Genomic DNA, 23,913 nt, shown 5'->3' with positions numbered 1-23,913 from the left:
AGGTTAAAAATAACCACACATGAGATACCATTGGTAGGTCTTAAGGGAATTATTGTTGATTTTTAGTTGCTAAGTCATATCCAACTCTTTTTGCAAACCCCATTGACTATAGTCCACCAGGCTCCTCTGTCCGTTGGATTTAATAGGCAAGAATACTAGAATGGGTTGCAATTTCCCTGTCCAGGGGATCTTCCTGGCCCAGAGATTGAACCCACACCTCCTGATTCGCAGGAAAATTCTTTACCACTGAGCCACCAAGGAAGCCCCTTTTTAAAGGGTGACAAATTCTGAGTGCTTTCACACTAAGAACTCTTCAAGAAGAACCATCTTTTCTGAGAGTCACCTGACTCCCTCCAGACCGAGAAACAACCAGCCATATGGTCCTGCCTCTGCAACTGAGAGTTTCTAAAGAAGAGGTGCTACTGTTCGGCTCCACATCACAGTCTCCTAGAATAGGTGGCCGGGAGGAAGGTTCCTTCGTTGGTCCTGTTGACCAGCCAGCAGAGGGAGTAAGAACGACAAAGTTTATACCTTCTGAACAACACTATCAGCTGAATTTTTCACTGTGGTATAACTTTAAACCAATACATAAAAATATTGATTGTGAAAACATCTTTACTGATTTTCATGTTTATAAGGATAATTCATGTTTATTTGTAAATAATGTTAAAATATAGAAGGTAAAAGACTTAAGGTTTCCAGTTATCCCTCTTTCCAATAAAAAGTGTTGAATCGTTTGGTTTACATCCTTCCAGAAAGTTTTCTAAATAGTTTGAGTCCCCATCCTAGGTAGTTTGGGGAAATCTAGCATTTCCTTCAGCAGTTTCATCAATTCCTGAGAAAGATACTAATATAGTGGTTGTTGATTCCTCTAGCTCTGGATTCTAGGCTAAACTCAATTGCATGTTGCTTTGTTGCCTCCTCTTCATGCCTGCCGATAGCTCCAGCTTTTCTTTTGTTTTCTTTTCTTGGCTTCAAAACTTCAAAACCGGAGTTTCTTCCATGGACTGTGCTTTCCCCAGTGTGTTCAGCAGAGAAAGGGATTGCTTTCTCTTTTTAGCTTCAGTAAAGGATTTCTCAGGAATTCAACAGGTGCTTGTTTCAATGGAAAACTTTAGTGAGTACAATGACTCACCTTTCAGTCCAAAATCTACCTGACGAAGTCAGTTCCACAGCCTATGTGTCATGATGGCCTGCCTTAATTTTTTTTATATGCTTTTAAAATTTATTTTTAATTGAAGGATAATTGCTTTATAATATTGTGTTGATTTCTGCAATACATCAACATGAATCAGCCGTAGGTACACATATGTCCCCTCCCTCTTGAACCTCCCTCCCAAGTTTCTCCCCATCCCACCCCTCTAGATTGTCACAGAGCACTGGTTTGAGCTCCCTGAGTCATACAGCAAGTTCTCGCTGACTGTCTTACATATGGTAGTGTGTATATGTTTCCAGATACTGCTTTACAATGTTGTGGTCTCTGCTGTACATCAACGTGGATCAGTCGTAATTATATATATCCCCTCCCTCATGAACCTCCCTCCCTACCGTTCCAACCCTGCCTTCATTTTAAATCCCTTTGAGGTATGCTTTTTGGCTTCTGTAGAGGTATATGTTTGTGGGTACATTTGGCCATGCTTATAGAGATTCATTTAAATCTTTGAGCACTGATAGATCGAAAAACTTGTTTTAAGTTTATAATTTTGAGGATACTTGTTGATATTATTGCTCTTATACATATTTATGTTTAAAAATCAAACTTACAGAGGATGAATGGAGTAAGCCTAACACAGAATTAATACATATTTTAGTTTCAAATAACATGCTATTTCTCTAAAGCAGAATTTCAAACATTAAATGAAATGCTTGTTTGTTTATCCTTAGGAAAAGTAATACTCAGACTTATATGTTTTTTTAAATTTTGCAGGCAATGTTGTTTAATACCTAATTTGACTCAGTTGATGATAAATAAGAGATTTCACAGAAAAAAGTCAATTAACTAGTCCAAGAAATAATAAATCTAAATATTGAAAAGCATACTTTAAACCAATAAATGACAGACTTAAGAGTTGTTTAAAGAAATAGAAATAATAAGACATTTTCTGTTTGAAGCCTTAGATTTTGTTTAAAATAATATTACATGGTGTTGGTTACTACACCGTTTGTCTCCATTTGAAGAAAGCACATGATTGAATGAGCAACTTTTGACGTTTGAAAATCAACACTGTTTACATTTGAGAAAATTCACTGTAGGTTGTTTTTAATGAATTTAAAAAGATTCACAAACACTCATATAAACTTTATGTTCATATTACTTCCCTTCAATTTTATTTTTCCTAAAGTTTAATAACTATAAACCCTCTAATCCATATGTCCAGAGCAGTCACCAATTATCATTATTTTACATTATACTTGAGTTCAAAACATATCCCCAGTTAAAACTGGTTTAAAAACTAGGGCTTCCCTGGCTTCCCTGGTGGTGGGGTGGTAAAGAATCCGCCTGCCAATGCAGGAGACAGATTTAATCCCTGGTCTGAGAAGATCCCACATGCCTCGGAGCAACTAAACCTGTGTGCCACAACCATGAAGCCTGTGCTCTAGCGCCTGAGACCACAACTGTTGAGCCCATGTGCTGCAACTAACAAAGCCTGCATGCTGCAGAGCCCGCGTTCCGCAAGAGAAGCCACCATGATGAGAAGCCTGTGCATCGCAACTGGAGAGTAGCCCCCGTTCGCTGCAGCTAGAGCAAAGCCCGTGCAGCAACAAAGACCCAGCACAACCAAGAATAAATAAATAATTGTTTTATTTAAAAATAAGTAAAAATAAAAAGCTAACAAAAGGTGAAAGAGTCGGTAGGTTCATAATTGGGAAACAGGTTATGAATAAAGAAACTAATTATTGTGAATTTGTGTCCAGAACATACAAAAAAAGAAACACATAAAAATATTTTTAGCCAGTTAATCTATTGGCTTTCTAATACAGAATATGATATTAAATCTTGTACACAACAGAATACATTATGGATATACATGTTTTACCACTTGACTGTGGAATTAAAAAACAAAATGAAGTTGTTCAGTTAGGGATTGAGTTTTATGTTTGTATTTTTATCCTTTACTCTTTACCCCCAAAACCTTTATTGAGTGACCAATGTGTAGTCAGTTGATACATATTTCTCATTTTCAGTTTGGAGATACCAGTCGAGTGAGTATACTTAATGAAGAAGCATTTCCGGCACCAATGTTCCAGGACTCCCAGTTTAGAAGAGCAGACAGAGCTAGGAGTAAGATTTATGGGGCACAAGTATGAGTAGGAGGAAGGGACTATACCCTTTGGATCAAGAAATTAATTCCTTTCTCTTGCATTTCAAAAGATAGCCCAAGAAAAAACATCTTGAGCTTCTCTCAGACTTGTTAGAGGCAGGAGCCCAGAGACCTAAACACGTTCAGATATCTCAGTGAAAAGGCTTGCAGTCTTATTTTGTCTCTGACCTTGTCGTAAGCCTTTTCCCTTTTCAGTTGCAATATTCCATTCCTTAAATAACCTTGCTATCTCTAATTATATGCTATACATAGGTACATATATATTAAATGAACAAGTGAAGAGAACCAACCCAAGTTCATCTTCCTCCTTCAAGTTTAGGGATTCTCTAAAGATCAACTTCTATTGATACCTGAGTCTCTTGTCTTTTCAGTGGTGGTTGACCTTTTGTTGTTGTTCAGTCACCAAGTTGTGTTCAACTCTTTGTGATCCCATGGACTGTAGCATGACAGGCTTCCCTGTCCTGGAATCTTCCCAAGTTCACTTGCATTTAATCAGTGATGCCAACCAACCATCCTCTTCTTCTGCTTTGGATCTTTTCCAGCATCAGGGTCTTTTCTAATGAGTCAGCTGTTTGCATCAGGTAGCCAAAGTATTGGGGCTTCTGTTTCAGCATCAGTCCTTCCAAAGATAATCAGGATTGATATACTTTAAGATTGACTGGTTTGATCTCCTTGCTTTCCAAGGGACTCTCAAGAGTCTTCTCCAGCACCACAGTTTGAAAGCATCAGTTCTTGGGCACTCTGCCTTCTTCATGGTCCAACTCTCACATCTCTACATGACTACTGGAAAAACCATAACCTTGACTAGATGGACCTTTGTCAGCAAAGTGACATTTTTCCTGCCGGGAAATAATTGACTTCATAGTTTCATTGCTGAAGTCACTCTCCGCAGTGATTTTAGAGCCCAAGAAGAGGAAATCTGTGACTGCTTCCATCTTTTCCCCTTCTATTTGCCATGAAGTGATAGGACCGAATCCTGTGATCTTAGATTTTTAATATTGACTTTTAAGCTGGCTTTTTCACTGTCCTCCTTAATCCTCATCAAGAGGCTCTTTAGTTCCTTTTCACTTTCTGCCATTAGAGTGGTATCACTCTGTTGCCAGTTACTCTAGTTTCTGTATGTCTTGCATTAGCTCATGTAAGATGAATTCAGTTCATATTTCCCACATGATAATAACCTGAGAACCAACTGGAATGGTATCTGCAGGCACAGGTGCACTGAAGAGCTTTCTTCCAGGAAAATTACGTACACTTAACTTTTATACCAATTTGGTGAAAAGTGCTCTATGTGCTGGAAAGATACAAGCACGCCAGCTTGATCTCAGGGCTGCTGGTAGACAGAGGAATGAAAGGTGTGCTCCTCTACTCTCCCTTTCTCCCGCCCCACTCCATGTATGTTCACATGTGTGTTTCTGTTTACCCCTGTGTGCACTTGAAAACCCTCTCTGAACTCGTAACACTTTAAACTCATTTCAGAAGGGGTGAGTTGGTTTCAATAAAACAACATATGACCATCTCAAAGAAAGGAGAATTTGGGGTGTTTTACATGTAATTTTGAATCTTATTAACTGCTCCACTGGAGGTGACAATAACAATAATAGTATCTTCATCATTAGAATACACTGTGGGCAATTGATCCATATATTCTTTTTAAATTTTCTATATTATCATAAAAAAACCTTCAGAACTAAAAATATATTGTATTTTGGTAAGCATACTGTTGATTCCAAGTGATTTTTGATTCTCTGTTGCATCTTTCCACCACACTGACAGCTGAATTAGTCTAACACCAACAAGAATTTCTAGGGTAATTGGCTTGGTTCATTTGCCATGTGAAGATCTGACTTTAATCAGCCAAATAACAGTCTCATGACATATTTAAAACATCCGTATGTCCCAGGCACAGAAATAACCCTCTTCTCCATACTCTAGTCAGGTAAGTATTTCCCAATATTAAGGCAATCTTGCTTAAGTTAAAAATCAATTGTTGTTTGTATTCTTTTTAATACAAAAAATGGACATGCTTTGGTGTACTCTGGCATAACAAAAATCTGTAAGATGAAAGCAAGGAATAAATAAGTCTGATTAGGTCACATTCTTGCTTTTTGAAAATGAGCATTCTTCTCCACTTGAATATTTGATGTCATAAACATGTTTTTTTCTGATGAAGAATAACCAAATATAATCCTTTTGTGGAACTTACATTTAAAAAGCATTTTAATTAAATATGCAGTGAGAAACAAAAAAATTTAAAACTTTTGTATTCAGTTTTCCTATGGAGTTTTCTAAAGTGACTGTGTAGGAATTTGGTTTTTCAAGTTTAGCATTATAAGAAACAGAGTTTACCATGCCTAAGTTTAATAATTAGATGAAATGATGGAGGAAATGCTGAGCCCAAATAAATGGGTGAACTTGTGAAATTTCTACCCCTTTTCTGGTTTCAGAGACCCAAAAAGTGTTAGTTCCAATATAGAAGTCTTGTTAAGTTTTATGTAAATAAAATATATCAAACTTGGGCCAAAACAAACTATTTCTAGGAAAATAGGAAACTCAGGAAATTTCACTAACCAAAAAAAATTTTAATAATTAGAAGCTAGATGAGTGGTGTAGATGTTGAAATGAATAGAAACAAATAGGACGGATAGAAACTTGGCACATTACACCTACAAATCTGGGATACTGGGACTTCCTTCTACTGGGAATTAGTAGAGTAAGCTTTTATCAAGATGATATGGCTGAAGCTCAGGCTAAAATTTCATCTACTCCTTTACTAATTCTAGAAATATTTATTGTCGGAAGGAGTGGGGTGTAACTCAGTGATAGAGTGTGTGCTTAGCACGCGTGAGGCCCCAGGTTCAGTCCCTGCACCTCCACTTGAGGATCTCTAATGGGGACTTCAGCAAGCCAACTAGGAGGAGTTTTTCACTTTTTGATGAAAGTAATGGCTCAGACGGTAAAGAGTTTGCCTGCAATGTGGGAGACTCTGGTTTGATCCCTGGGTTGAGAAGAAATATTTATTAGACATTGACTGTTTGCCAGGAACAGTCCTTGGGTCACAGGACACAGCAGTGAACCAGTCAGAACAATATCCTAGCACTTAATAGAATACATGTTCTAGTTGGAATATAGACAGTTTTTAAAACTGAAGTATAATTGATCATGGGGTCTCAAAGAGTCGGACACGACTGAGCGACTGATCTGATCTGATCTGATCTGATACAACATAGTGATTCAGTATTTATATACATTATAAAATGATCACCACAATAAGTCTAGTTACTGTCACCATAAAAATTTCCTTTTCAATTTTTTTAATAGTTTGAGAAGAGATGTTAACTCTTTCTAAAATGTTTGGTATAGTTCACTTGTGAAGCTGTCTGGTCCTGAAGTTTTGTTTTGGGGGGAGATTTTCAACTTGTTTGCTTTTGTTTTTTACTGTTTAAATCTCATTACTGATAATCAGTCTGTTCATATTTTTTATTACTTTCTGATTTAGTCTCAGGAAATTGTATGTTTCTTGGAATTTATTTCTTCTATGTTTTCCATTTTATTGGCATATAATTGTTCATAATAACCTCCATCATTTTAGCTACTCAGAATATGTAGTTGCTATTTTTAAAAAATAAATTAGTACTATGTTTAACAGTGATAAATGCTAAGGAGAGGGGAAAAGCGAGGAAGGAGCATAGAAAGTGTGCAGGGGTGAGATTTTAGATCGGATGACTGGCAAAGGGATGAGCAAGTGAAAAAGCCTTGACACGAGAGCATTTTTCTTTTTTCATGACCAATACTCTGTATCTGGGAATATGATGGACTAAAAAATATGAACATCTTTATAAGACATCTTCAAATGCTGGAAATGGTATAATATTGGATTTCTATAACTGTGTAACAAATTACTTAATGGCTTACAGCAACAGTAAACATTCATTATCTCTCACAAGTTTTTTAAATCAAGATTTCAGGAGCAGCCGAGCTGGGAACCACTCCCAAAGTGGTTCCCTCACATAGTTGGAAAGCAGATGCTGGTTGTTGGTGGGAGGCCTCAGTTCATCCCCATGGGGGCCTCTCCACAGTGTGCTTGAATGTTCCTACAACGAGACGCCAGTTTGCCCAGGAGCAAGCAATCTATGAGAGAAGCCAAGATGGAAGCTGCATTGTTTCTATGGCTTTTTTTAGAAGGCACACTTGGTTATTTCCACATTATCCTAATGGGCACACGGGTCAACCATGATTCATTGTGGGAGGGAACTACCAAGGACATGAACAGCAGAAAGTAAAGATCCTTGAAGGCTGTCTTGGAAACTAGATAAGCACCACTGCATACACACAGATGTGCACTGAAGAAATAAGGAAAAGCAGGTACAAGGAGCTAAAAACATTTGCACTAAACAGCACTGAGTTAGTAGTTATTCCCAAGGGATTTTCCAGTCTCCATCTTCCTGGATCTGAGACATAATCTTCTAAGCATAGCAGTTATTAATAACTAAGGCTTAGATGCAGGAAGAGGGGAATTTGGAATGAAAACTAACAGTATAACTGTATCCCTGTGAGTGTTACACCCTTAGCAAAGGGAGACTAGAAAAATCTGCCCACCAGGAAAGGAAAACAAGAGTCATCCTAACTGGCCTGAGTTCTGGTGGAAAAATACTGTTTACGAAGAACTTGTAACCACTGTTAGACCCTCACATGGCTTCAGGTTTGGATTTATACTTCTTGGAACCAAGAGTCTCAAACTAAAAAAATTCACAGAACATGGTCTAGAGTTGGTAGCCTTGAGGTGTCTGGCAGAATTAGTTATAAATCCTCTCTGGAGAAAGATGTCTTCAGACCATGATCCCCATGTAATGTATGCTTAATAAATATAAGCATACATTACAAAATTATAAAGCACACAAATAAACCATTATGAGTGAGATTCAAAAAAATATTAAGCTACAGAACAGAACACCCAGGAGTTTGGATTAAAGGATTATGAAATTAAAAGTCTAATATATTTTAATTACAATGAAATATATTAATTAAGCTACAGAACAGAACACCCAGGAGTTTGGATTAAAGGATTATGAAATTAAAAGTCTAATATAAAAAAATAATAAAAAATAAAAGTCTAATATATTTTAATTACAATGAAATATATTAAATAGTAAAATAAAAATAAAATAAACATGTAAATAGATCAATCAGATTTAAAACTAAATGAGGAAAACAACAATCATGAATTACATTAGAATAAATAATATGATACTCAGAACTGTAATCTCATTGGGATCTCCTACTTGTAGCTCATCAGAATAAGGCGATAAATAAATCCTCTCCCCAAAAAGCAACCATAAAGCTGAGGAAAACACCATACAGCCATCTGAATAGGTACAGAAAAAATATCTGGCAAAATCAATACTGTTTAGGATAAAAATATCTCAACAAATTAGAAAAAGAAGGAAACTCTCTCAGCTTAATAAAGGGCATTTGTTGAAAAACCTATAGCTAAGATTGTACTTAATGATGAAAGAGTAAAATATTCCTTCCCTGTCATCAAGAACAAGGCAAAGATAGCCACTGTTTATTACTTCTATTCAACATTGTGTTTGGGGGTTCTAGCAAGAAATAAAAGGCATCCAGTTTGAAAAGAAGTAAAATTTTATTTATTCAGGTGACTTGATCCTGTATTCTGAAAACCCAGAGATTCCATTAGAGCTAATAAACATGTTCAGCAAGATTGGGTAGAAGATCAATATATAAAAATCAATTTTATTTTCCTGAATAGTCATTGGAAGGACTGATACTAAAGCTGAAGCTCCAATACTTCGACCACCTGAAGCAAAGAGCTGACTCATTGGAAAAGACCCTGATACTGGGAAAGATTGAAGGCAAGAGGAGAAGGGGATAACAGAGGATGAGGTGGTTAGGTAGCATCACTGACTCAGTGACCATAAATCTGAGCAAACTCCAGGAGATAGTGGAGGACAGAGGAGCCTGGCGTGATGCAGTCCATGGCGTTGCAAAAAATTGGACACGACTTAGTGACTGAACAACAGCTACCAAAGATCTGAAAATAAAATTAAGAACACAGTATCATTAAATAAAATTAAATACTTAGTAATAAACTTTATAAAAGAATAGCAAACCAAGTAGAATAAAAAAAATATAAAACTTGGCTGCTAAAATTTACAGAAGACATTTTGGTAACATGTAAATGGAGAGGTATTTTATGTTTATGGATTGAAATACTTAATACTAAGATGGCAATTCTCTCCGAATTCTCCCTAGCAGAAAATTTGAAAAAATTGGCAAACTGCTTCTAAAATATATGGAAATGCAAAAGACCAGGATAGCTAGAAGAATTTTGAAAAAGAAAAAGCCAGAGAATTTAGAATTCTCGATTTCAAAAGGTAGTATCAGACTACAGTAATCAGGACCATTAGTATGGGCATAAGAATAGACCTATAGATCAAATGAAACAAAAGTTAAAGTCCTAAACAAAATCTTTACATTTATGGTGAATTGATTTTCAACAAAGGTGTCAAGGCAATTCCATGAGGAGAAAGGATAGGCCTTTCAATAAATACTGTTGGAACAACTGAATATATCTATATGCAAGAAGAGGAATTTAGATCCTTATCTCACATAATATACAAAAATATTCAAATCAATCACAGACCCATATAAAAACTAAAATTCTTAACTTTTGCCTTATGTGTGTTATTTGTTTCGTTTTCTATGTATTTGGCACGTATCTATCATTAAACTCTCAGAAGTCTGAATTTTCTCTCAATACCTCAAACATGACAGGTACCCTGTCAATTTCAGAGTTTTGAAAGTTCTCTTGGGGCCTTTTGTTTTGCACCCATGCACACTAATTCCTTTCCATGACAGAGTCATTATTTCTGCATCTCTCTCCATCCAGCTCTTGCGGAGTGGAGGGGGACTCTCCCTTTATCTCTCCCATATCTGAGACGTTGATTCACGGCTCTTGCTTTATTTCCTCCAGAATGTTTCTGAGAAAGGATGCACAGGAGACAAGTTTTTTGAGATTTTTTTCAGGTCTGGAAATTCTTTATTGGTCACCTCATCCCATCTGATGTTAGGAAAGATTGAAGGCAGGAGGAGAAGTGGATGACAGAAGATGAGACGGTTGGATGGCATTACCAACTCAGTGGACATGGGTTTGAGCAAACTCCAAGAGATGGTGAAGACCATGTGGTCAGAAAGACTCAGACATGACTTAGTGACTGAACAACAAGCAACAGCAACATCTTTAATTGGTCATTTGACTGGGTCTAAATTTTTAGGTTGGAAATAATTTTCTTTAGGAAATTTGATAGGTTTGCTCTAATGACTTCAGGCTGCCATCGAGTTATTGGGACGTTTGACCCAATCCAATTTTCATTTTTTTACACAATTTTTTTTCTCAGGCAATTTTCAGATTGTTTTCATCCCATATTTTAGTGATTTCATGATGATGTTCTTTTGATACAATTTTATTTTCATCCTGAACTCAGTGGACCCATTTCTACAGTTTTGGGAGATTTTCTTGAACTATTTGATAACTTTTCCCTCCTCTATAGTCAAGTTACTCTGCTTTCTTTTTCTGGAAATTTTTTTATTTGGACAGAAGCTTCCTTACTAATTTGGTGTTATTAAAAATAGCTATTTTGCATCTTATTTTTATCTCTCCCTCCCCCCCCCCTTTTTTTTTTTACATTATTCTCTATGCCTTCTTTTGAGCTTTTCATTTATGGTATTCTTAATCTCTGAGATTTCCTTTTATTATCTGATTGTTTCTTTCTTATGGCATCCTGCCAGCATTTCACAGACGCTATATTATTTGGCTGTGAAGAAAGCTGAGCGCCAAAGAATTGATGCTTTTGAACTGTGGCATTGGAGAAGACTCTTGAGAGTCCCTTGGACTGCAAGGAGATCCAACCAGTCCATTCTAAAGGAGATCAGTCCTGGGTGTTCTTTGGAAGGAATGATGCTAAAGCTGAAACTCCAGTACTTTGGCCACCTCATGCAAAGAGTTGACTCATTGGAAAAGACTCTGATGCTGGGAAGGATTGGGGGCAGGAGGAGAAGGGGACAACAGAGGGTGAGATGGCTGGATGGCATCACCGACTCGATGGACGTAAGTTTGAGTGAACTCCGGGAGTTGGTGATGGACAGGGAGGCCTGGCGTGCTGCGATTCATGGGGTCGCAAAGAGTTGGACATGACTGAGCAACTGAACTGACTGAACTGATATTATTTCTTACTTCTCTGAGGATGTTAATGATTGACTTTTGTTGTGCTGTGTTTTCTCAGAATAGTTTCCATTTCCTCAAGTTGCATTTTTTTTTTGATGATTTGTATTCTTCCCCACCCCCCAACCCAACTTTCATTTTAAAACAGTAGAGCATTTCCTCAAATACCTTGTTATTTTTTGCAGTTCACTCATACTGAAAGTTAGAGAGTTGAACAGGAAATTCTAGGGTCTAGTGGGACATGTATACTCTTGCGTGACTTGACTTAGCAGTTTTATTGGGAGGCACCCAAAATTAAAATGTTTAGGCTGAGTAGATTCTTCAGTGAATGGTCTTCTAGTCTGGTGAGTCTGTCAGCTCTCAGGGTTCTAGAAGCTGGTGGAGACAAAACTGTAATATGACATTCTTCACTTCACATGTATTTCCCCTCTTTCCTTCCAGGACTCTTGCCTCAGTGCTGCCTAGTCCCTTCTCCTCCTTCCTCAATTCGAATTGCTCTGTTACCCTTTTTGGAGAATAAACCTATTTGGGACTGGAAAAGGCTTCCCGCTGGCTCAGTGAGTAAAGAGGCCACCTGCCAATGCAGGAGACACGGATTTGATTCCTAAGTCAGAAAGATCCCCTGGAGAAGGAAATGGCAACCCACTTTAATATTCTTGCCTGAAAATCCCATGGACAGAGGAGCCTGACAGACTGCAGTCCACAGGCTTGCAGAGAGTTGGACAGCTGAGCAAACTGAGCACACATGCACAGATGAGGGTCATTAACCCAATAAGGAGACCAGAGGGGATTTGGTTGCCTATGTGAAGCATGTAACTACTTCCTAAATTTTTGAAATCTTCTATTTTCGCTGCCCTCTCCTTCCCATCACCTTCACTTGCAGGGTTATCTGGAATTCACAGTGCATGGTCATTTGGAGATGCTGGGCTTGAGGTCACTTTGCTCCTGGACTTTCTCTGTTGCAAGGTTAGGGTTTTGTTCTCTCAGATTTGCTAAGTTGGTCACCACTGATCCGTATGCTTTATGGTTTCCAAAACTTTGCTGCTGTTTCCTGCCCTAACATTCTCGCTTACTTTGTTGGTGTAGGACTTTGAAAAACCATGTTAGTCCGGGAGGAAATCAAATGTGTGGTTAACCATCTTTACTTAGAAGTGTGTTATATTATCGGAGAAGGCAATGGCACCCAACTCCAGTACTCTTACCTGGAAAATCCCATGGATGGAGGAGCCTGGAAGGCTGCAGTCCGTAGGGTCGCTGAGGGTCAGACACAACTAAACGACTTCACTTTCACTTTTCACTTTCCTGCATTGGAGAAGGAAATGGCAACCCACTCCAGTGTTCTTGCCTGGAGAATCCCAGGGACGGCGGAGCCTGATGGGCTGCAGTCTATGGGGTCGCACAGAGTCGGACACGACTGAAGCGACTTAGCAGCAACAGCAGCAGTGTTATATTATTCTTTATGTCTTTTTGTGCCAAAAGTTTTCATAATTTAAATTAATTAATTAGAAAGATTTTGTGCTCTGAAACAGGTACATTCAGAACAAAGCTGGTGATTGATTATAGGTAAGGAGATTTATCGCAAGAAGGTCAGGTGCCATACTGTTAGCATAACCCTATGGAACCAACTTTCTCTACCACACAGAGAAATTACATTTCTATTGACCTCAAAGGAAATTGCAATTCCTTTCTTGATAAATGTAAATTAAAAAAAATACTTCTGGCTTGTTTCTTGCTACATATTTTAATCCTCCTGGTCTTTTTTGGTTTATATTTATTTTTGTTTGTTTGGCTGGGGTTTTTTCAGTATAGATTTGATTAGCGATTTAGTAAACTGGGAATTAAAGAGCAATAAAAAATAATCCCAAAATTCATATTTAAAATTTTCAGAATTAATGACTAGTTCAAAATGATTTCCTAGGTCCCCAGATTGGTATTTTAACTTTCCTACAAATGAATAGCTGTCTCAGAACACTTTCAGAACTAGGTCAGAGGGCAACATGACGCTACTCATAGAAAGCAAGTGCTTGGCAAGTGATGTCAAAAGCCTCAGGGGGAGTCTGCAAGTCTGAGAGGGTCTTTATTCATCCCAGTCAAACTCAAGGGTCCCAAGAAGTCACCACTCAAGAGACAAGGGAATGAAAGATCTGCCTCTGATTTCTGTGTGCTCCTTGATCTTCAAGAGGAACTGCCTGTAACATCATTTGCAGGCTCATATACCAGGGTTGGTGAAGATTTGCACTTAGGGTCAAAACTGCTTGTTTGGTTAGTCTGCTGGAAAATGATGTCAAACCCAGCCCATATCTCAAGGTTGGGTGGGGCCCCTTCGTACCCGCTCTTTCCCTTTGCCTTTGATGTGATTGCCCTGGAGCTGTTCACCTCTGTATTTACTGTTAAGGCTAGACCACTTCTCTTGTAACCTTGTTATTGGAGTCAGCCGAGGTCAACAGGACTCTGTGCATGCTTTTAATTATAGATTTTAAAATGTTTTCTTCTACTTTCCTGTATTTCACTTTTAGTCATTTTTGCTATACTTTTCTCTCTTTCCCCTCTGCTGCTCCAGTGTCATCTAATTTCAGAAAGAATCCTGCCTTACGTTGATGACCAGGGGAATGGAAACACTAAAACTTCTGGAATGTTTGTTTACAAATGTGAATTAAATAGACAAGAAAGAATCAATTTCAGTTTCTTGAAATAGATTATATTTGTTGGGCAAGGTTGGTGCAATGTGGAAGGTAAAAAAACTGGGTGGCTTGACTAACTTTCCACAGTTTTGTTCTAGAGAAATAATTTCTAAGTGAGGAACAGTTTTGTTTTTAGGCTTATTTATTTAACATGTGCTTTAAAAGTACCTCCTAGTGCCAGGTTTTAAGGAATTCATGAGTTCATTTGATCCTAAAAATCCTATGAAATAACTATTAATTTTATCTACAATTTTTAAGGGATTAAAAAATGAGGCACCGAGAAGTTAACTAAGTTCCTGAAGGCTGCACAGCTGGCAAGTGGCAAGGTTGAAGTTCAGCTCTAGGTGGTTCTCTGCTCCAAAGTCCATGCTCTTCTATTTCTAAAATTTTGAACTAATATCTTGTTACCTTTAGGTGTGTTCTGCTTGTAGAAATTACACAAGGAAGGGAGAGGGAGGGAGGGAGACAAAGGTGGGGAGAAGGAGGAGGAAAGGAGAGAAACAGAATCATAAGTGACTGTGATTGTTTTCATCACTATCATCACAAGCTGGGTTTATTTAATTCAATACCATACATTAAAAGTATATGCCATTTGAAAATGCTTCCAATGTAATCTTCTCTATGCTGCAATGCCAAGTGCAGCTGTACTTGAAAACACCAAAATAGTGCATTACAATATGAACCTGAACCTATTTAAATCAGACATTTCAATTTGATAAATAGACTATGATTGTGAGGGAGTTAAAGAGATTATTTCATCATATTTTTCAGGATATTCAGAAGATTCTCAATAATGGGCTAAGGAAAATATGGGCTTCAAAAGAAAGATTTCAATTTCTACTGTGGTGCTAAAAATTGTGTTTTGTTTTCAAATGTAGACTCAGCAACTGAGTTTTAACTTTTGCAGAAATGGATAAGGTAGATATTAGGAAGGACTGATGCTGATGCTGAAGCGCCAATCTTTTGGCCACCTGATGCAAAGAGCCTACTCATTGGAAAAGACCCTCAGCTGGGAAAGATTGAGGGCAGGAGGAGAAGGGGACAACAGAGGATAAGATGGTTGGATGGCATCACTGACTCAACAGACATGAATTTGAGCAAATTCCAGGGGATGGTAAAGGACAGTGAAGCTGGCGTGCTGCAGTCCATGGGGTTGCAAAGACTTGGACACAACTTAGCATCTGAACAAGATATTAGAAAGAAGTATGTTTTCTGGGCAAATACAGCTATTCCCTTACATATAGATGTTCTTAAACATGTGGATAAAAATACCACATGTTAATGCATATATATGGCATCTGGGAAAACGGTACTGATGAACCCGTTAGCAGGGAAGGAATGGAGATGCAGACACAGAGAACAGACTTGTGGACACAGTAGGGGAGGGAGAGGGTGGGACGAATTGAGAAAGTAGCATTGACATATATACTCTACCATGTATAAAGTACATAGCCAGTGGGAAGCTATTACCTAACACAGGGAGCCTGGCCTGGTGCTCTGTGATGACCTAGAGGGTAGGATGGAGAGTGGGAAGGAGGCTCAAGAGGGAGGGTATATAGTTATGACTGATTTGTGCTGTTGTATGGCAGAAACCAACACAACATTGTAAAGCCATTATCCTCGAATCAAAAAAAAAATTTTAAGTTAAAAAAAATGTGGTATGAAATATATGGTGAAATTGGAGATGTATTTAATCAAGTTTGTTTGTGGGTGTGCATGTGTGTTGCCAACGCAGTAGTCTAGAGGGTGATGTCAGGACATAGAGGAAGTAAGACTTTGGAAGTGAGGTGAAACAGGGGGACCCAAAGAGTGACTGTATGTCAAGTAATTTGAGTAAATATAAGACCAGAGGAGATAAAAATATTTACACAGTTAATGATTAAAAATGTCATACCTAAACATTCATTCGGTTGATTGAATTTGCTTCCTAGTAAGTTAATTTGATAAGTTTAAACAGCTCTACTTTGGGGTAATCACATAAAGACATGCACTGGCATTTCATTCTCACTCTCCTCTAATCTTGCTCAGAATGGCACATCTCCGTTTGTTTCTTTAGATGCATTGTTTCTTTATGGTGGTTTACTTTGTGTCTTGGCTCCACTAAGAGTCTCTTGATGCAGTTCTCTCTTATGTAAATACTCTTCCCCAAAATTTTTGCTTTGTTTTAGTTGCTCTTCATGTTCTGATAATTCTTACCACATGGAGCAAAACATTTCAGCACAATTTATTCAGGAGAGTGGAGGTCCTTATTTTGTTCTTCCTTTTGATGGAACTCAAAATAAGAAAGTGACAATATTTCACAAATGGTTTTATACTAAAGAAAAATGTGTCCTTTATCCACCTCAAAAACTTGTCTGGTTTTTGACTACCTATAATTTGATTCTTCTTCTAATGCTTCCTGATCTAATCACTAAAATGCAAGCTCCATGAAGGGATAGAAATTTTTTAATAAGTTTTGTTCAGCAGTATCTCCAACATCTAGAAGTACAGGCACACAATAGGTTCTCAAAAGTATAATGAATAAAACAGCATCCTGGGATGCAGTTTAAATGAAAATTTCACAAATTTCAAATAAAAAATAAAGGGATTAATCCCCTAAGGAATTGAGAAAATATTTGTTTATAGGGTTGTGTAATCATGATGATTTCTTAGGAAGGTTTTGCTCTACTATACATGTGATGGGGAACACATGTATACCTGTGGCAGATTCATTTTGATATATGGCAAAACCAATACAATATTGTAAAGTTAAATAAAATAAAATTAAAAAACAAAAAGAAAATCTTTTCATCCTCTCATGAACATCCACTGCTCTGATAATTTTTATAATTTGATTTGTTTATTTTGGCTGTGCTGGGTCTTTGTGCTTCAGGGGCTACTCTCCAGTTGCAGTGTGAGGGTTTCTCATTGCAGTGGCTTCTCTTGTTGCAGAGCATGGACTCCAGGGTGCGGGAGCTTCAGTAGCAGCACATGAGTTCGGTAGTTGCAGCTCCTTTGTTCTAGAGCACAATAGTTGTGCTCAATAGTTGTGGCACACAAACTTATTGCTCCTTGACATGTGGGATCTTTCTGGATCAGGGCTTGGACTCATGTCTCCTGCAACAGCAAGGGAATTCTTTACCACTGAGCCACCAGGGAAGACCTGATAATTTTTAATCATTGGTAAAAATCCAGAAGCTTATAAATTCTGGTGGCTATTCACAAAAGACTGACTAAAAAAAAAATAATCTCCATTAGAGAATGTGTACTGTGAACATTTCTTTCTATTATATATTTGAAAATTGGGAAATGTCAGTTTTCATTCCAATCCCAAAGGAAGGCAATGCCAAAGAATGTTCAAACTACTGTACAATTGTGCTCATTTCACTTGCTAGTAAGGTAATACTCAAAATCCTTCAAGTTAGGCTTCAATAGTATGTGAACTTCCAGTATGAAATAGTATGAAAACTTCCAGATGTACAAGCTGGATTCAGAAAACAGAGGAATCAGAGATCAAGTTACCAACATTCTTTAAATCAGGGAGAAAGCAAGGAAATTTTAGAAAAACATCTACTTCTGCTTCATTGGCTACTCAGAAGCCTCTGACTTCTGTGTGGATCACAGCAAACTGTAGAAAATTCTTAGAGTTGGGAATACCAGACCACCTTATGTTCCCCTGTATGCACATCAAGAAGCAACATTTAGAACTGAACACGGAACAACAGACTGGTTCAAAATTAACATTGGAGTACATTAAGGCTGTATATTTTCACCCTGCTTATTTAACTTTTATGCAGAGAACATCATGTGAAATTCCAGGCAAGATGAATCACAAGCTGGAATCAAGATTGTCAGAAGAAATATCATCAATCTCAGATATGTAGATGACACCACCCTTGTGGCAGAAAGTGAAGAGGAACTAAAGAGCCTCCTGATGAAGTTGAAAGGGGAGAGTGAAAAATCTGGCTTAAAACTTAACATTCAAAAACCTAAGATCATGGCATCCAGTCCCATCACTTCATGGCAAATAGATGGGGAAAAATTGGAAACAGTGGCAGATTTTATTTTCCTGGGCTCTAAAATCACTGTGGATGTTAACTGCAGCCATGAAATTAAAAGATGCTTGCTCCTTGGAAGAAAAGCTATGGCAAACCTAGACAGCACATTACAAAGCCAGAGACATTACTTTGCCAACAAAGGCTCATCTAGTCAAAGCTATGATTTTTCCAATAATCAAGTATAGATGCCAGGGTCAGATCATAAAGAAGGCTGAGTACTGAAGAACTGATGCTTTCAAATTGTGGTACTGGAGAAGATTCTTGAGAGTCCCTTGGACATTAAGGAGATCAAACCAGTCAATCCTAAAGGAAATCCACCCTGAATATTCACTGGAAAGACTGATGCTGAAGCTCCAAGACTTTGGCTACATGATAAGAAGAGTCGACTCATTGAAAAAGACCCTGATACTGGGAAAGATTGAGGGCAGGAGGAGTAGGGGGTGACAGAGAATGCAATGGTTGGATGGCATCACTGACTCAATGAACATGAGTTTGAGCAAACTCTGGGAGATAGTGAAAGACAGGGAAGCCTGGAGTGCTGCAATTCATGGGGTCTCAAAGAGTCAGATACAACTTAGCAGCTGAACGACAAATATTTGAGTAGACTTTCCTAATTTTTCTGGTGAACAATTTTTATTTTATTATTATTTTTTAAATTTATTTTTAATTGGAGAATAATTGCTTTACAATATTGTGTTGGCTTCTACCATACAACAACATGAATCAGCCATAAGTATACATATGCACCCTCCCTCTTGAACCTCTCCCCACCCCCACCCAACCCCACCCCTCTAGATTGTCACAGAGTACCACGTTGAGCTCCCTATTCTACACAGCACCTTCCCGTTAGCTATCTATCAGTAATTTACATATAGTAATGTATATGTCTCATTGCTACTCTCCTGATTTGTCCTATCTTCTCCTTCGCCAACTGTGTCCAAATCTGTTCTCTGTCTGCACCTCTATTCCTGCCCTGCAAATAGGTTCCTCAGTACCATTTTTCTAGATTCCATACCTATGCATTGAAATATGACGTTTGTTTTTCTCTTTCTGACTTATTTCACTCTGTATATCAGGCTCAAGGTTCATCTACCTCACTAGAACTGACTCAAATGGAATTTCTTGATTTTATAATAAAATGTTCCTTCTATAAAAATCACAATTTTGTTAAGCTTTCTGACTTTAGAGTTCTGGTGCTCCTCAACCTAACATTTTTTTCTATCAATGGAAATCTTTCTTCTAACCAAAACTTCATAGAGGACTCCTCACAAATTGGACATCACATCTTATATATATCTTGAATTTTATTTTAATCTTAACTTTCCTTTTCAGACTGGATGTTTAGATAAGATCTACTGCTACAGTCATGTCTGCACCAACTCATCTTCTCTCTCATTAAGATTTATGTTAATTGGGCAGAGCTATCTTGGATCACCTGTTGGGACATCCCAAGCTTCTGCTGTCCTGGTTTAGAAGCTCTATTGTGACATACCACCAACTAGCCAAGTCAGAGCAATGGCTATCATGGATGGAGAGTTACCTTAAAATTGGTGACTAACCAGAGGTGGTGATCATGTGGACTGAGGCCATGGAATTATGTTGGCAGGACTTTGGTATTCCCCTCGTCAGCCTTGTCCCTTTTTTTTTTTTTTTTTTGGCTGCACCATGTGACATGTAGGATCTTAGTTCTCTGACCAGGGATTGAACCTACGCCCCCTGCATTGGAAGCATGGAGTCTTAACCACTGAACCTTCAGGAAAGTCACACTCTTGTCCTTTTTATTTTTACACATTGCTCACTCTTCTGACTCATTCAGTGGGATTCAATCTGTTGCTTTTTCTAATCTTTCTTCTTGCATTTTCAGCCATCAAAGAAACATACAGAATTCACACTACCTTAGACAAATACTTTTCAGGTAATTATTTCATATAAAAGGAATCACTTACTTTTCTAGATTAATTAAGAATTAAGAGTCAGTTTAATTCAGAATTTAATCTTAATTCTGAATTAAGATTTGCCAATTCTTAATTCAGAATTGATGATAACTATGCCTTAAGAAATAGCTACCATATAGTTTATCAGTGTGCCTAACTTTACCCCCTCAAATAATAAACATTTTATCACATGGTGTTTGCTCTTGTTTACAGAGAATCAAATAATTAAAATTAATGTTCTTTACTTGGGTGTACTTATGACTTCCTTTTATATATTGATACAGGAATTTCTTCAAGACTGAATTGAAACATCACAGTTAAAGTGGAAGGGACTTAGTGGCCCTAGTGGCACAGTGGATAAGAATCCACCTGCCAATGCAGGGGTCACAGGTTCCATCCCTGATTCCTGAGTCGGACATTTCTGAAGTGACTTAGCATGCATGCAAGACATGTAATAGTTTGTGGTAATTAATAAATATTTAGTATTATAAGAAATTTCTTCCTTTACAGTTGAGAGGAGATCCTGTTGTCTTTGATTTTATATAAATTGGAAAGTATTTTTCACCCTCCCTTTCCTCCAGATAGGGAGGAAACAGCAATGTTACTGTAATGATTAAATGTGATAATTCATGTAACATTCCTGCAGCACTTAATAAATGTATTGTTACTATTGTGACAATCATTATCATTATGATTTTACTGCGAAGGCTAACAATACCTAACTCTATCCATATCCTCATCTTAACAGTTACTCTTTATTCTTTTGGTGTCTCAAGATCACTGTTGGAATTAGTTTTATGAAATATTAACTTCCATAAACTCACTGGAAGGCAAAGAGAAGAAATGAAGAGGTCATTGTGAGTACACTGAAATTTCCCTAAAGTATAGGGCTCCTTCTGCTCCTGTGTTCTTCTTATTATTAATGGTTTTACTCCTAAAGCTAATTTTGTAACGGCCTGGGGTTTTGAAAGACTCTGGGCAAATTCTGCTAAGTGAGGTGGCAGCAATTATTTGGTCAAGTATAGCAGTGACGGTCAACTTGATTATTTGTTTTAAAATTTACAGTCTTTTGCTTAATTACCTAAAGAAAAAAAAAGATGATTTTGGAATACCAAATTGTGTTTATGTAAAGCTAAGTTAATTAATCTTTAATTTCTAAGTGAATTAATCATTAATTTCTTTAACTTCTAATTTGGATCTTTAAATGTGAAAAGTTCCAAGGACTTAAGACTAGAGTGTAGATTTAAAAATGAAAAGAAATAAAATCTTGTAGCATGGGAAAGAAACATGCACATTTTTCCTTTTTTATTTAAGTATTGACTAGAGAAGGCCTTTCCAGGGGATGCAGTGGTAAAGAATCCACCTGATGATGCAGGAAACACAAGACACAGGTTGGATCCCTGTGTTGGGAAGATCTCCTGGAAAAGACAATGGAAACCCACTCGAGTATTCTTGCCTGGAGAATCCCATGGACAGAGGAGCCTGATGGGCTACATACAGTCTATGGGGTCACAAAGAATCAGGCAGGCAAAACTGAGTGACTAACAATTTCACTTTACAATACGATAGGCTAAGTGCTGATGTAAATCAGTTTCTCCCCTACCATATTATGGATACACATCATGGTTACGAATGAAGGTAAATTCTAAAAGATGGTCATTAGTGATAAAAATGAGTAATTTTTGTATACTTTTATATATTTATTTATTTAAGTTTCTGATTGCTCTGGGTCCTTGTTGCTATGCGGGCTTTTCTTTAGCTGTGGTGAGTGGGGGGCTACTCTTCACTGCAGCATGCAGGCTTCTCACTGTGGTGGCTTCTCTTGTGGAGCATTGGGCTCTATGGCTCACAGGCTTCAGTAGTTGCGGCCCATGGGCTCAGTACTTGTGGGTCCCTGGCTCTCGAGCACAGCCTCGGTAGTTGTGGCTCATGGATTTAGTTGCTTCGTGGCATGTGAGATTTTCCCAGACCAGGGAATGGAACCCATGTATCCTGCATTGGCAGGCACATTCTCTACTACTGAGCCATCAGGGAAGCCCCAAGTATGCTTATTTTTTTCTTCTGAGAATATTTTATTACTTTTCTAGTTGAAACAGTTTTATTTCAGAGAACAATTTATAGATAATACCAAAATGCAGGTTTTGCAAAGAGAAAGTAGTTTGCTTGTTGTTATCTTCATATGGAAGAGCCTAAAAGTGATCTTTCAATCCCAACTGGCACTTACTTTCAAAGTAACGTCAAGAACTTAGTGAAACCCATTTTAGTTCTTTAATGAAAGTAAAGGCACTATGGCCTCACCTTCACCCACATGACTGTCATCATTGGTATCATCCATTATTAAGATAAGGAATATAATACTGGGCCAATAGCAGATCATGGCATCTTGCTCATGTGAAAAATAACAGCCCATCTGAAAGTTATGTGATAATGACATAGTGGCTTTAAGCTTGGCTGGTCCATTGGTCCTAAACATTTGATAAAACATTTACAGACAGTTCAGCAAAACACCGTTTATACTTGTGCAACCCCTTTACAGGAAGCCTTGGCTCAAGCTTTCTGGATTGACATCAAGCGCATGGATGACCCAGAATGTTACTTCAATTCTTTGCCAAAAGAGTTAGAAGTAAAAAGAGATCGGATGGTACATTTACTTGAAAGTGTTGGCCTAAAACCCATAGTTCCTGATGGGGGATACTTCATCATTGCTGACGTGTCTTTGCTAGATGTAGACCTCTTCGATATGAAGGACAGCAATGAAACTTATGACTATAAATTCGTTAAATGGATGATTAAAAATAAGAAACTGTCAGCCATCCCAGTTTCAGCATTCTGTAATGCAGAAACCAAATTACAGTTTGAGAAATTTGTGCGATTTTGCTTCATTAAAAAAGACAGTACACTGGATGCTGCTGAAGAAATCATCAAGGCATGGAGTAGACAGAACTCTTGATACACACAGAGTGTGTTGTTTCTATTAAACAATCTAATATATAAAAAAAAAGTTATTTTTTTGTTGTTGAATATGAAGTGACAGCTAGGGAAAGTATATAATTAAAAAAAAAGAAAAAGAAAGAAACCAAAGTTCTATTTTTGGCTTGTCTACCACTGACTCACAGTGTTAACTTGAACCAGTGACCAGCTTTTGTGCATTAACTAAGGCTATCCACACAAGAGGCTTAGTGAATAGACAAAAATGAGAAAATGCTTCAGCTTCCCTATTTGACTGCTGGAGAACTGCTGAGATCACTTATATAAATATTTTTCTTTGAGCTCCCTAGAAGACAGGAACTTTATAAATATTTAGTCTTATTGTTGCACCTTAGGCACAAGTAGACAGGAAAATTATGATACTCCCATATTTAACTATGAAATAACCTCGTTCAGACAATCCTGGTTCATACCAAGGACTCTGCACTGGCTTGTCAGGGTCTCTTGAGTTTTCATTTTTCCATCCTCCTCCTCCCCCTGGCAGTTGACAAATGTGGAAATATAAATAAACCTTCCACAGCAGCAAGGGTTCCAAGGTAAGGAAGCCCAGCATGCATTCAGTCGCACTGGCTGATGGCATGCTGTGTATCAGAATGGGTGAGGATTCAAAATAAACATCACATTTAAAATTCCTGATTGAAAAGTGTGAGAAAATGACTCATTTTTAAGAATGAGTAATTTGGTTGAATGTACTGAACTAAAGTCAGACCT

General features: G+C 37.7%; 1 protein-coding gene across 1 annotated transcript; it reads left to right on the top strand.

The window, feature by feature from the left end:
* The first annotated feature begins 377 nt into the window (after positions 1-377).
* Positions 378-23,220, top strand: LOC109563538 (kynurenine--oxoglutarate transaminase 3-like). Its single transcript, XM_019966923.2, has 4 exons — positions 378-509; positions 3,187-3,303; positions 12,446-12,528; positions 22,651-23,220. Exons 1-4 carry the CDS (start codon positions 378-380, stop codon positions 23,162-23,164), a joined length of 846 nt encoding a protein of 281 aa, XP_019822482.2. The 3' UTR covers positions 23,165-23,220.
* Positions 23,221-23,913: the final 693 nt, after the last annotated feature.

The sequence above is a fragment of the Bos indicus genome, chromosome 9 (genome assembly GCF_029378745.1).
Source record: "Bos indicus isolate NIAB-ARS_2022 breed Sahiwal x Tharparkar chromosome 9, NIAB-ARS_B.indTharparkar_mat_pri_1.0, whole genome shotgun sequence".
Taxonomy (NCBI): Eukaryota; Metazoa; Chordata; class Mammalia; order Artiodactyla; family Bovidae; genus Bos; species Bos indicus.
Note: the sequence above shows the minus strand (reverse complement) of the source record. Positions and strands in the feature narration are given on the sequence as shown.